Below are 14,208 nucleotides of genomic sequence, written 5' to 3'. Positions count from 1 at the left end.
GGCCCCGGCTCCACTCCCCTCTCCCCCCGCAGGGTTACTATACGCGCGGCGGCGGCATCGGCGAGAGCGGGGATTTTGTCACCTCGCCTGAAATAAGTCAGATTTTTGGAGAGGTAATGCAGAGCTCTTCCTGTTTCAAGTAACTTCTTCTGTTCTTAAATTACAGTTAAGTTGGTTTTGGAGTAGGATGGGGTGTTCTGTTTTTTTGGAAGATCAGGGAGTCCTTCCTTGTGGTACAATTTGGCACACCATCTCTGCTTAGTAACACCAATCTTCATATAGACCTTGTTTATAAGTAAAAAGAGCTACGATAGTTTCCCAGTGTGAGAACTCAGAAATCAGCTTCATGTTTTGGGCGGGTTCACTCTGGTTTGTGTATCATTCCCAGTAGTGAAGGCTGGCTAAACACGGTTCTAGATGGTACAGGTGCTGTCATGAAGAACGGTTGTAAAGAGGCAGAAACCTGCACTTGAGCCTTCAGTAAAAGTTCTTGCTGCAGCTAGGAAAAGAGTTCCGCACATGTACCAATGGAGTGCTTCTGCTGGGCTGACAGCAAACAGTTGCAATTTTCATTCTTAGAGCAGGTAAAATTATGTGTTACATGTGTTTTAAAGCTATGATTTTTTGTAGCTTTACAATACAGAGAAAGAATATTGTATCTTAGTTATCAGATAAAAGGCAGGTATCGCTTTGTACAAGTTCTCAGGTTACACTGTGCCTCTTTCCTTGTGTTGTTTCTCACTGTCAGTTAATAGGAATATGGTTTATTAGTGAATGGATAGCCATGGGCAAGCCTACAGCCTTCCAGCTGGTGGAACTGGGCCCCGGGAGGGGCACTCTTACTGATGACCTGTTACGGGTAGGTGAAAACTACTATGAACTCTTCTTTCTGTCTTTGTTCCATGGCTACTCTGAAATCTGAAGAAATGATGTTTTGCTGTTGGAATTTAACCTTCCCTAGTAACCAGATAATTTCGGTCAGGAGATTGGCAGCCTAGACTCTAATTAACATAGCCATGTGTTTCGGAGACCAGGTCTCAGCTGAAAGCAGAACAGGGGCCAGTGTGTGCACACTGTTTTACAAAACACTGCTTGGTAGAAGGGCAGGGCAGAAATATTCCATTACAAATTATTTCTGTGCAGGAAGCATTATCCAAACTGAAAACCATTCAGGAGGGGCTGCAGTGGAGGGAGGCCTCAGTGCAACCAGCAGGAGGAAGGGGGCAGGAGAGCAACAGGAGTAGAGTTATGTCAGTCCCTTTGGGAACCCCAGGGGCTCATTTCTTCTCAGTTAAACCCATCTGTTTGATCATGCTTCCATGAGTTAATTAAAATACTACTGATTCAAAAACAAGTCACTAATGGGATTTAGTACCTCGGAAGAACTTTGATTCTGTTTACGTACGTTAATGGAGAAGAATGTTTAATAACCACAGTGAAATCTAGGATATTGAGCACTATTTGTTATGGTGCCTGGAAAAAACAGAACCATTTTTCTCCTAACACTAAACCCTCAGCAGGCATTAGAGGAGCTACTCACTTACAGGCTATTACTATTCTATTAACTTTCCATGTTGTTCTTACAACTATATAATGTGAGCTGTATTTTGCCAGCTTTTTAGAAGTGTAGCAGCTTTTGTTAAAACTGATGAAGAAGTTCCCTTTTCTTCCTGGAGGAGCAAAATGCAGTCTCTTTCGCTGAGGCTATTCTGATAAATTGAAGCCAACTAAATCTTTTGTCCTGAATATAAATAATGAGATTAAAAGTTAGTTCTTAAACCTTTAACGTACACAGCACGTGACTGTGTCTAACAGAATTCATCTGCCTTTATAGGTTTTCAACCAGCTTGCCTCTTTACTTAGTAAATGTGATGTCTCTGTTCACCTGGTGGAAGTGAGTCCCAAACTCAGCGAGGTCCAAGCGCTGATGCTGACAGGGGGGAAGGTGCAGTCAGGCCCCGAGGACAGGTCTGCTTACATGAAAGGCATTAGCAAGACTGGAATTCCCATTTTCTGGTACAGAGACATCCAAGATGTGCCACCAGGTAAGGGGCTCGAGCGCCTTCCTACGGGGGGGGCTCCATCCTCCGTTTGCAGCTCTTGGTAATAGAGGGCATCTCTGCTGGCCTTCAGAACAGGTAGAAAAGTAGTTAATATACAGATGTGCTCTTATTTCTTGTACGAGTGAGGCAAGATATTGACTCATTTTCCTACCTGCTCCCTGTCCTGAGTACATTCATTTTGGGATAACTATGGAATTTCATATATTCTTTTTCTTTTCATGGGAAACCATTTACTGGCTTTGCCTGAGTCTCCTTTCATGAGACACTGACCTAAAATTCATGGACTGGAAGACAGTGCTAGCTCTAGAAATGCTCTCTTTGATATATCAAAGCTGGAAGTAATGATAATTATCATACAGCCACGTTAAGCTAACTAGCTTCATTCATTAAAAATCATAAAAACCTTTTAATTTTCAACTGGATCCTGCTATGGAAGCATGAATAATGCATTCTTTTTTACCTTCCCACAGGTTACAGCTTTTACCTAGCGCATGAGTTTTTTGATGCCCTGCCAATACATAAGTTTCAGGTATAGCAAGGAGATTATTCTACTTGCGACCATCTGCTTAATTGCCTTTTTCTCTTTGAGGAAGAACAGAATTAGCATGCAAAACTAGACACACGTGTTGCCTCTGGAGATAAAATATTCCTAACTGAATTTGGACAAATTCAGGGGTAACTAAAATTAGTAATTGTTCTTGAATGGAAAATCTTGTAGTAAAAATCTTCTGGTAAGCTAAATGTTGCACTGTCAGTAGAAGAGGCAGCACTTACTTATCTTAAGAGCATCATTTCTTCTGAGTGTAATTAAACCTGTATTTGTTGACTCTGTAGATGAGTCTGTACCACAAGCTTTTTCCAAGGTAGTTACTGGAATGAAATAGGAATGAATAGTTGTTAATAGCACATTATGTTCTTAAAAATGTTTGTGAAAATGCTTGACATGTTAGTTCAGTCAAATAAGGAAGATACAGTTGCTCCTGTCAGGAGTGTAAAATGAGTCCTTTGGGTTGGTTGAACAGAGAACGGAGAAGGGCTGGCGTGAAGTGTTGGTGGATATAGACCCGGCAGCCCCTGGCCAGCTGCGCTTTGTCCTGTCGCCATCCAGTACCCCTGCCTCAGAAAACTTTATTCAGGTAAGGTCACGCCTACCACAGTTCACACTTTCATCTTTACCCATTTGAAATTTCAAATTTCTCTGACAGCAAGAGGAGGGCTCTCAGCCTACGAATGAGTAAATGCAGCTTACAGTTTCCATTCTGCAAAACTCCTGTAAGCATTTAGCTTTGTGTGCTGTGAAAACATAGCACAAAACCAAAATCAGAGCTTAAATAAAATGCTTCAGGGAGCAAACTGAGGCAGCAAGGAACAGGGAGAGTTCTGCATGCGTCACACAGGGCCCTGCCTCAGCCAGGCTCTCAGCCTGCTTTCAGTGCAGCTGGCCACTTTCTGGGCTGTGCTGACCATTGATGGAAAGTGTCAAAGATTATTTTCTTTTCTGAAGTTCACTAAATTCTTGAAGTTACAGAACTAAGTAGTTAAGATTAAAAACAACTACAGTTTCACAGAGAAAGGTGTTTTTGAAGGGCATGCACAGTTGAGCTCTTTCCATTCTTTTAGTACCACCATAATGTAGTTGCAGCTGATGCAGGTATTAGTACTTGTCAGAAAAATTCTCATTTCAGTTGACCAGAGGTTATTGAAGAGGTGACTCAGAAAATTGAAAATGATGGTTAGCAAAAACCAGCTTGAGCCCTAGGTAGCCTAGGCTGCACCCCTGGACCTCTGTGCCCCAGTGAAGTGACGACCGTCCCAAGACAAGCGTGAAGAACTCTTGCCCTGTACTTGTTTGCTGATGCAGGTGTTTTGATCTCTGAACTGTGCACTAGCCTGAAGAAACAAGAGATCATGTGGAAGTGTGTCCTGATGCTGGTGTCATCATTCAGAGGCTTGCCTGTCGTATAGAAGAGGATGGTGGGGCTGCACTGGTTGCTGATTATGGCCATGATGGAACCAAAACTGACACTTTCCGAGTGAGTCATTTACCCTGAAATAATGTGCCAAAATACTCCATTATCTTTTGTTGCTTGGATGAATAGGCTCTTGAAAGAGAAAGGTCTTGGGTAGACATAATGGCAAAAACTGCATTATGCTGCAGTTGTAAAACTCAGTTCTTATTTATTCACTACCCATGAGGGCTTCTTGTCAGACAGAAAGGATACTCTGAGCCCTTGCTACATTTATCTCAAACTTTGGAAGTATGATTTGCTGTTCTCACCCCTCACAACTTAGTTTTTGCTAGCCCCAGCTGTGGCACAACTTGGAACACAGGCCAGTACAATCTTCCAATTTAACTTTTCAGGGTTTCCGGAATCACAAACTTCATGATGTGCTGAAAGCTCCAGGTACAGCAGACCTGACAGCAGATGTTGACTTCAGCTATCTTCGAAAGATGACCCAGGGAAGAACAGCCACATTAGGCCCCATAAAACAGAGGGAATTCTTAAAGAACATGGGCATTGATCTCCGGATGCAGGTACTGTAGTGTTTGCAGGTAAATAAACTCTAATCCACAAGCAGCATTCTTAAGAAAGCAAGAGAGCTTTTATAAAAATCTAATTTTAAAAGGAAGTTATTCAAAACGTGTAGATTTGAGATCAAAGAGTTTGTTCTAGACAGAAGTTACTCTGGATCCCTCAAAGTAAACTGATGGTATTATGTTTAGAAGTATTTAATGCAAAGCTTTGCCACATATGTCAGTGTATGAGCTCCACCAGGGATCTCACCAGGTCTACTGTAATTATGGCTGTCACATCAGTGTAAGTGGTGCAACAGGAGATTGCAGGTATGAGGGAATTTATAGGAAAGCAGAAAGGGCTGTAACCTACACTTTTTTTTTTAGGTGCTCTTGCAGAATTCACAGGACACTACAACACATGAACAGTTACTTCACAGCTATGACATGCTGATGAATCCCAAGAAGATGGGGGACTGTTTCAACTTTTTTGCCCTGCTGCCTCACCACAGACTTGTACATCCTGACAAGAAACATCAGCCAGAATCAAAACCTCCCTTACCGCCCGTTGCTGGATTTGGCGAACTCGTACTGAAGTAATTTCAATTACCAGAGCAAAATGTCTGCTTGTAGTAGCTTTCAATAGCAACTTGCTAAATTAAAAAAAAAAAAAAAAAAAAAACAACAAGGTAAAAAGGAATAGAGTCCTGCATTTTATGGTTTCACATACTAAACGTTTTGCACTGATGGAATCGGCATATCATATAGCTACATACCCAGTATAGCAAGAACTAAATATTCTATCTTTTAACTGAAAGCATATGAGATGTCAAATAACTTCTCCAGGCAATGTTTTCACACCAGTCTGTGCTTCAAGGCCTAGTGACATGTTGGTAGGGCTTGCCTCATGCAGCATGCTAAACCTGTTGACTGCACCACACAGAGCAGCACGTGGGGAAATCAAATACTGCACCTAGAGGAACCAGGGTGTGCAGAGCAGAGGATGAACTATGTTACCATAGAGCTGACTGAAGTACTTACTGCTGGAATTCAGTTAAAACTTGTAACACACAGATGTGCTAAGGAGACTTTAAACATACTCAGCTTTGGTACTTCCTTCAAACACAAGGTGCCTTGACAGCTCTGAAGATATTTTATAAAAAGAGAATGGTGACAGGAACCATCCAAGAAGAATGACTTAGTTCTAAAGCACCTGCTAACAGAATTCCCACAAATTGGGAAGTATAAAGGACCATTTCTAAGAACATTTGATTGGAGAGATAATTCATGTAAATAAAAAGAACCAGTCCGATAGGGAAATAAATTTTATTTTCAAGCTTATCAGAGGGTATTTACAAACAATGGGATGTATAAAAATATAAAAGTACTTGACAGTGTCCTTTTGAGGCTATAAATTTTACATGAGCTTTTTTCTAGCATCATTGTAACACTATTTCTTGAATGAATGCAACTTAATTCATCTAGGGGTAAGGTTATTAAACACTGTAACCTACTGCTGTCAGAGTTTGCAGTAAAGGTAGAAAAAAGGGAATAAAAAACTCAGCTATTTTTACTACTTCAAAGAAAGTTTACTCCTAATGTATGTCTAATTTTTTTTGGTTCCTCAACTATTAGCTGCTTGTGGCTTCTAGTGTCTGGCCCCATAAGTCTGCGTATATGTTCAGGCAATCTCCTCCAAAGGCTAACAGTTTGGAGTTTTTTTTAATAACACTTCAAGAATAAATATCTCATATTTTCAAGCAGAGCAGACTTCACAGGGAGAGACGTCAGCCAGGCCTTTTCCTTCATTATTGTCCCTTCCTTTCTCTGCTCCTGTTGTGCTTTTGTGAGTGACAGAGCTGGCTTTATCTCCTCCCTTAACACAAGAAACAAACTCACAGAAAAACCTGAAATGACAGCTCAAATAGAAAATCTGAACTTTAAAACCAGAATGTATCTATATTTTTACAGTTAGGATGGAAGATAGCAATGGCTTCATTGAAATTTGGTCACTTGAGCAGTGGCAGCTGGAAAAAAAAAAAAAACCACCTCCTAAAAAAAAAAAAAAACACCACTTCCCTTGCCAAGCCTGGGCAAACACCAAACTACCAACTTCACAGGCAATTGTTGTGGTTCCACAAGATGAAAAATAACAGGGAAGCCAGAGTTCAGCCCTTACGAACTTAGGCACCTACAAAATGCAGTGGCAGATTAAGGGCAACAGGAAAAGAAAAAGTGGGTTAAAGACCCAAACCCACCTGTGGGTACATCCTTCTGCAACTGCCACTGATTTACTGCCAGGTCACCGTCACTGCCAGCAGCTGCCAGCCTCGAAATAACCTCCTAAAGTTTTATGTCTATCTAACAACTTAGAAAAGTCTGCTCACCTGCTTCCTTACCTGAATAACAGCAGAAAAAAAATACTTGTCTAGGTGCACACACGCACTGGCACACAAAAACACCTCTGTAGGAGAGAGGAGATACCCCAAAGCCTCTCACGGACTTGGCAGTTCAAGCCGGTATTGCTATTTTAAAAAGCATTTCAAACCAAGCTCCAGTGAGGCAAGCTGGCACATGAGGGATATGTACAGCCACTCAGCACCTTCCAGCAGCACCACACCGTCATCCTCCTCAAAAGGAAAGATTTCACCTTTTCCATCTTTAAAACAGAACAGAAGAAACCACCTTTGCCATTTGCATTTAGCATTCATGGCCTCAAAAGTTCTCTCAAATACTGTGAACTTTAAGTGCCCTCTGAGGGCATCGGTTCCAAAGAATGCTGCTGCTTCCTCTCTATTGTGCCAAGCCCAGTGTCTGGGAATCCATCAACTGAGGCACCTACATAAAAAACTAAATTAGGAGTTGGTTTTGGACTCTTCATTCAGCTCAACAACACTGAGCACAGTAAGGAGGGCGGGAGGAGCTGCAGGTTAAGGTTGGAAGGCAAAGCCCTTTCCTCCTACAATCCAGCTGCCCTGGCAGAAGCAACAGGTGATTTGATGTCCACTGTTACTCCTAGGTTTTGAGCAGAGTTAAGATACAAGCTAGCAAGCTACAAACTACTCCTGATGTAAGTCCAGGGAACCTTAAAACACATTAGAAAAATATTAGAAAAATTTTAAAATCTAATTATTCAAAACAAGAGAAGAAAGCTGCACGTATTTTTCCCTATTCTTCCACATCCTTCTGCTAGAAGTTGTCTTCTCCAGAGTGAAAGGATATGCTACATCAAGCCCTGTGTGCTTTTGGTGCATTACTTGTGTAGATTTAAGGCAAAATGCCTTTGGTGTGTATCAACAGCAACTTATCTTAAATGTTAAAACGGCTTTGGTGTGCCAGCCTTGCACAGCAACACACTGTTGTGGCTTACTGCTCTGAGACAAAATAAAGGACTAGCATAGCTGTGATTGTCACCTCTTTAGATCGTCAGCCAGCATTTCAAGAGGAATGTAAGAAGTTATGGGGTTTTCTTTTTTAGGGGTATCCAGGAAGATTTCAGTTACAGCAAAGCCACACATACTTAACTGTCCTTAACAGCAGCAAATTATTCCTTCATCTGTGAAGCTGTATTTGACCTAAACCAACCACGTTTTGCTGTTAGCCAAGGTATTCTGCATTGATTCTTTCAACAGTCTTTTCACCATGCACAGTTTAGAAAATGGGAGATGTATCTAAGTAACAGAAAACAGTCCTCTATGGCCTAGTAAATAGGGATTAGAAAACCATTACAAAATTCTTATTGTGTAGACTATGAAGAAAAATAAAAACAAACACCAAAACCAAACACAACCTGAACCACATCTTGAAATGAAACACACAAACCAATCTGTGCACATTACACCTCAGTAACAGCTTTGTAGCCGCACAGGTCAGTGAAATGTTACCCAATGGGGCTTATCTCACTGTCCAGTAACAACTCATAGTTAAGTCAGATGGAGAAAAGCTTCTCAGGTGACAGACAGCCTATTCCCATGTCAATGCAGGATCCCCTGGGGCTTTGTACACTGAACCGCGAGTGCAGCATTCAGAAAGAGCAACAATTGTTCCAAAGCTTCGCTTCAGTTTCTGTTTGGAGCATCCTTCTTTGCTGCAATCTACTGTAACAAATAAATCAAGGGTCTTCTTCCATGTCATCTGGATTAGGAGCCATAATAAAATGCTGGGGGTACTCGAGGTTGTGCTCACAGGCGTGCTCTTTCCAGCGCGCGTCGTCGCTCTCGTGAGTGATGTAACGCTCACCGATGCGCGTTTCGAATTCTCTGAGGTCAAGCCAGGTCTGATAATCCTAAGGAGCAAAAGAGATTTAAGGAAGCAATTTAAGAAACAGCAGCACTATGTTCCCACAGATAAATTCTGCAGTTTGTCTCTACTTTTAGTATAAATAGCCACAAGACGTAACCGGTCAGATCTGTTAAAAAATGAACACCCCACACACCCCCCAAATACCCCAACAGACTGTCCACAAAGAATGGTGCAAAGTTAAATAGGTTGATATCCAAGGTTCTACTACTGTAAATCATGAAAACCTTTTGTAATGAGACACTATTAGCTTTATTATAGAATTAATTGTATATCTCCACATACATGAAATTATACTTGTTCCAATATTGGTTTTTTTCAAAATTAACTGGATTTTCCCCTTAATATCTTGTAAGTGATTTGTCTGCATGGATACGTGCTCACAGTATTGTGAGAGAAACCACTGTGAAAGGAACCTGTGCCAAAGTGGCAGATAAATTCCAGTCCAAACAGTTCCATTCTAAACTGACCACGGGGTTAGAGCAGGTGCCAGCCTGTGTGTCTGCTCCAGTACTGAACCAGCAGCACTGGTCCCTGCACTGACCTCCCTGGGGCTCCACACACTCCTCACTGCCAGGAGAGGGGCCCAAGGGTGGGAGGCACAGTACGATGCAATTTTCCTGGAGCAAGGAAGCCACCAATAGATGGGCAGAATCCTGGAGCATGTAAAATGTAAAGCTAAATCCAGAAATTCTCAAGCCTCCAAGAATGTTTGTTAACAGACTGACAGTGGCAGATTTCATAAAAAAAAAAAAAAAAAATCATTATTTACCCATTATAAATACAGTGAAAAAGGCAGATGGGTTTACCTGTAACCACGGGTGACTAAGGGATTTGTCAACACTGAAACGTTTCCTCATCTTCACTTGAAGCAAATTGTTTATTAAATCAATGGCTGACAAAGAGAAACAGAACAAAAATTACATTCCTTAAATACTAATCACCTCTATAATTATTCAAATGCTCCAGCAAAAGTGAATTTTTTGTATGTGTGTATATCCTACTGAACTCTTTTAAACTTAATGAAGCTCTTGAATTGTATATTTAGCTCTGCTTATGTTAAATGAGGCTACAAAATAGCTATGGGGCAAACTTTCCTGCCCCCTTGATGGAAACACTAAAAGCTTTACTTTTTAACATTTTACCTGATGGATTTTAGTCATTTTCACAAGTGCCTAAACTTGGGCCTCAATCTGTGTTCCAACATGACATAGGTACTTCCACTACTGTGTGCTTTTCTCTATGTCCTTCCACCTCTACCCGTGTGTTAATCATATACACGTTACTAATAACAAAGCTGGCTCTGGAGAGCTCTGGAGACCAACCTTGTAAACTTCTAGACTGTTAAGATCTGACACTGAGATCCAGGTTTTGTTTCACTTGCCAATGTTCAAAACTAAAATTCCAGATTCAACTTTGAACAGTTTCTGCAATTACAGTTTAGGTAACGTATGTTTTAAGATCCATGTTCAGTAAATACTCACACATGATTTAACTTTTCATTGAGAATTTTGGAAAGTTTCAGGTTATTCATGCCACTACTTACACACAATTTTTCTTCCTAAATCTATTGGCTCCTCCTATCCTGAAAATTATCTAAAAGGCCGTATTTGACAATTTTACAAATCCATGCCAGCTCATATTTATCCATTCTGGCATAGTCGACTAAACTCACAACTATCAATAATTCTCACACTCCTGTCTGAATGAACCCTGAGGTTTAAGCACTTGAATATATCTACATAGAAAGACACTGTAATAGAAAAAATTAATTTCTTTACCTTCACTAGAAATCTCCTTCCAAGGATTTGGTGGGTACATAAACGCTGCGTTCTGAATCTGGTCGTTTATATCCTCATCCTCGTTAAAGGGGAATGTACCACTGAGGCTCACATAGACAATAACTCCCACCGACCACATGTCCAGGGAGCGGTTGTAGCCTTTACTCCTGAGCACCTCAGGAGCAAGGTAAGCAGGTGTCCCCACCACAGAACGTCTGAAAGATTTTTCACCAATGATACGGGCAAAGCCAAAATCACACAGTTTCACCTGGAAAAGAAACATATTTTAAACCCAGAAACCTCTGCTTCATCTCCAACGCACGCTCCCGCCAAAACCAGAGTGGCGCTTGATACCCTTGCTGCCATTATTTAAGCTACACACTAAAAGAGGGACAAAACATTACATAGGCCAGTCAGGTAAGGTTTTAGGTTGCTGGTTTTGCAGACTGTGGATCAATCATGCTCCCGACCAACACCTGAACTGGCCTTGCAGAGACTTAAGTGTGAGGCAGTCTGTGTAGTACATGGCTGCAAGAGTGCAAAAAAGGACAAACCCCTTGATTCCAAACTCAGCTCATTTTCAGAGGCAAATCCACACCCTCACAAGGCACAGAACCAAAATGTAAAAACACGTGAATCCCAGCCAGACTACATTCCTCGTAATCATACTCCTGAGGTTGGGGGCTTCAGCTATACAGAAATCAAACTGTGAGTTTTAGGTAGAACTCACACCCAGTCAGCTCTAGACAGAACAGCCCAATAATCACCCAGGTAAAAAAGCATCAACAGCTGGTGCCTGCACTGATGATGCTCAGATCTGCATGGTTCTGGGATGGTTTTTTACCTTGAACATAGTAGGTGCTTGATCTGGAGCCTTTTATCTGTACAAGTCCAATGCTAGTCCCAAGTTAATAAGCCCTCCCCTCAGGGTATAAGAGTGAGCAGTACACTAAAGGCATAAAAGGGACTCTCCAAAAGTCCACTCCACATTAATGTCACAGAACTGGAAGCAATTCCCTGATGCTGCCTAGCAGCTTCTAATTTCTGCATATCCTCCACAAAACCCATAGTATCCAAGGTATCTAAGGTAATAACTGAGTGGGGTAAGTGTTGACAGTACCTACATACCAGTATCACTGAACAACATTTCTTTTACAGAAATTAGGTATGTAGTTTACATGACAATGTAATATCACACATACTGATGACGAAGATCCCTGAGCAAGACCAGTGACAAACGAGCCAGTCCCTTTTCACAACAGCCTATAAGCAACACAGACAAAGAGTGAAGAAGAGATGTACAACGGGCAAGAAATTGTTTTCCAGGGTCAAATAGCACCAGAACAGGAACGAGGACTGGTCTTGAAGATTATAGTCCTGTGCCTTTTCCACTGAAATAGTCTCACTAATCCAGAAGACAAACTTCCGTGCAGTTTTCACAAGCATGAAAACAGATGCAGCCTATGGAGCCTTTTGCTAAGTGCTGGCAGGAGTTGTACTTCTCAGGCTCCTTAGAAGAAAGGAGACTGGTACAGAGCATTGTTGTGAGACATGATCCATGTCTGAGGGGAAAGAAACTGAAACAGATCATTGAGCATAAAGCTAGGCCAAGAGTTGGAAGGAGGAAAAAAGTCAATTATAACACATGCAGTTCAAGTAATTCTAGACTCAGCTGACCAACCCCATACGAGGTCACTTTTTAAGCTGCAATACCTCTATCTTTTTTTAAAAAGGACAATGAAAAGTGATGAAAAATATTTTTAAATCTTCACTCACTTGAGGGAATGGCTCTGCTGATGCTAGTAGTACGTTTTCTGGTTTTAAATCACAGTGCACAATATTCTTGAAGTGTAAATTCCTCAAAGCAACAAGTATCTATGAAAAGGAAAGAACATTTTCAGAACCATTAAAGTGGACCATAAGTGTCAAAAGCCACACACTCTAATCAAGACAGTAATTTGTATCAACACAGTCTTGAAGAATTAACCTGTATATACTGTGCAAGTACTATTTTTTCCAGCCAATCAAGATTTGAAACTGGTAGGTTTTCTTCTCCTTCCTTCCCACCCCCTTTGAATGTTTTGATACACATCTTTAGATGTCTATAACATTATGTCTTGGGAAAGAAGGGTGAAAAAATGAACATAATTAACATGCAAAATTCTTTACACGTTTAGTCAACTTTAGTTAGATGTGCAGCCTTAACAACACAGAAAACCCCTTCTCCAAACTCCATTCTCACATGACTGCAAAAGACAAATCAAGCCTTTCCTCTTAAAGCAGAGAGACTGAATGCCCACCTGAGTGACCATGAACTTAGTTATTCGTTCTGGAAGTCGACTTTTCTCACTGGAAAGAATCATCTCTAGCATATCCCCATGCAGCTTTTCCATCACAACAAAGACCCGTTCCGGGGTTTCAAACATACATTCCAGGTTCACAATCCCCGGGTGGTGCAAGTTCTACAATAAAATAGTACAGGTACATCACCAAAATAAAACAGTATGAAATATCCTGAGTTACAGTAAAATGTTGTATCACAAATCAAAAAGCAGTGAACTGGAGAGTTAGAGATGAAAAAACAGAACGTCTGAGGCAAGAAACTAGCTTGAAACAAACATCAACCCCTGAGAGATGCCAATTATCACTACTAAGACTAATCTGTTTTAACACAAATTATCTATAATAATTAACTTCATAGTTAATACACTCAGATTGTGTACAGAACATGCAAGAATAACACTCAGCGACTGAGGAGCCAGTAGTGGAAGACAGCAAAAAAATAATACAGAGTTTCCTGCTACCTGCAGAAGACAACATGGAACCAAATTACACATCTTCAGTGGATCCCCTATAGGGGGTAGGTACCACACCCAAGTTACCAGCTCTACCAAATACTCAGAAGCTACTACTTTTCTAAAAAAGATTTTTTTCTAAAAAAATCTTTTCTTACAAAAAGATTCAGAAATTACATATGCAGCTTTAGAAATCAATTCAGAGCACCTATACAGATTTTAAAATCTCATTCACGGCTTATGTGAGACAAAACTCCAATATGATCCAAAAATAGTTTCATACCTGGAGAATGGCCACTTCGTTACGAAGCTGACTTTCCTGTTTAGTTGGAAATCTCATCTTGTCAATGACTTTGATAGCCACATCTCTTCCAGTCTTCCTGTGTTTTCCTAAACAGAAAGTTAATGTCAGCCATCAAGAGGTAGAAGCAATTCATAGATACAAAACAGAATCACTATGGTAGGAAAGGACCTTTAAGATCATCGAGTCCAACCATTATCTAATTCTATGAAAACAGTTCAGCAGAAATTCCTTCTGGAAGAAACAAGCATATTCTGTACAAGTGTACAGTATCACTACATTTATCTTTAAAGCTGCAACTGGTAGATGAGTAACAAGAAGTGATCAGCCTCAACAGGAGTGTTGTAGATAAAACTGAACTGGTTATAACTCTGCTGTCAGGTGTGCATATGGACAGTAGATGTATTAGGTGAAGTTTTTGCTTGTGCAAGGGACTTGCACGTGAGCCAGGAAT

At 40.9% G+C, this 14,208-nt stretch overlaps 2 protein-coding genes across 3 annotated transcripts in view; one reads left to right on the top strand and one right to left on the bottom strand.

Moving 5' to 3' along the window:
• Nucleotides 1–23: 23 nt before the first annotated feature.
• Nucleotides 24–5,188, top strand: NDUFAF7 (NADH dehydrogenase (ubiquinone) complex I, assembly factor 7; the record flags this gene model as incomplete). The annotated part of the gene is made up of 8 exons (XM_008946428.1): nt 24–113; nt 749–859; nt 1,835–2,045; nt 2,534–2,592; nt 3,086–3,199; nt 3,953–4,096; nt 4,426–4,599; nt 4,966–5,188. Coding segments are annotated over 8 exons (1,116 nt in total), but the record flags the coding sequence as incomplete, so codon positions are not given.
• A 3,379-nt stretch (nt 5,189–8,567) lies between these two features.
• Nucleotides 8,568–14,208, bottom strand: part of PRKD3 (protein kinase D3) — a 41,740-nt gene continuing 36,099 nt past the window's right edge. For both annotated transcript variants that reach the window (XM_008946425.1, XM_008946426.1), the window contains 6 exons: nt 13,737–13,843; nt 12,959–13,120; nt 12,435–12,533; nt 10,659–10,926; nt 9,687–9,772; nt 8,568–8,863 (listed from right to left, as the gene is read on the bottom strand). In XM_008946425.1, the coding sequence (XP_008944673.1) occupies nt 8,690–8,863; nt 9,687–9,772; nt 10,659–10,926; nt 12,435–12,533; nt 12,959–13,120; nt 13,737–13,843 (896 nt within the window). In that variant the 3' untranslated portion in view covers nt 8,568–8,689. The remainder of the gene's footprint in view (nt 8,864–9,686; nt 9,773–10,658; nt 10,927–12,434; nt 12,534–12,958; nt 13,121–13,736; nt 13,844–14,208) is intronic.

Source organism: Merops nubicus, unplaced genomic scaffold (assembly GCF_000691845.1).
Source record: "Merops nubicus isolate BGI_N331 unplaced genomic scaffold, ASM69184v1 scaffold9678, whole genome shotgun sequence".
Taxonomy (NCBI): domain Eukaryota; kingdom Metazoa; phylum Chordata; class Aves; order Coraciiformes; family Meropidae; genus Merops; species Merops nubicus.
The sequence above is the reverse complement of the archived record's forward strand: the minus strand, read 5'-3'. Positions and strand labels throughout refer to the sequence as shown.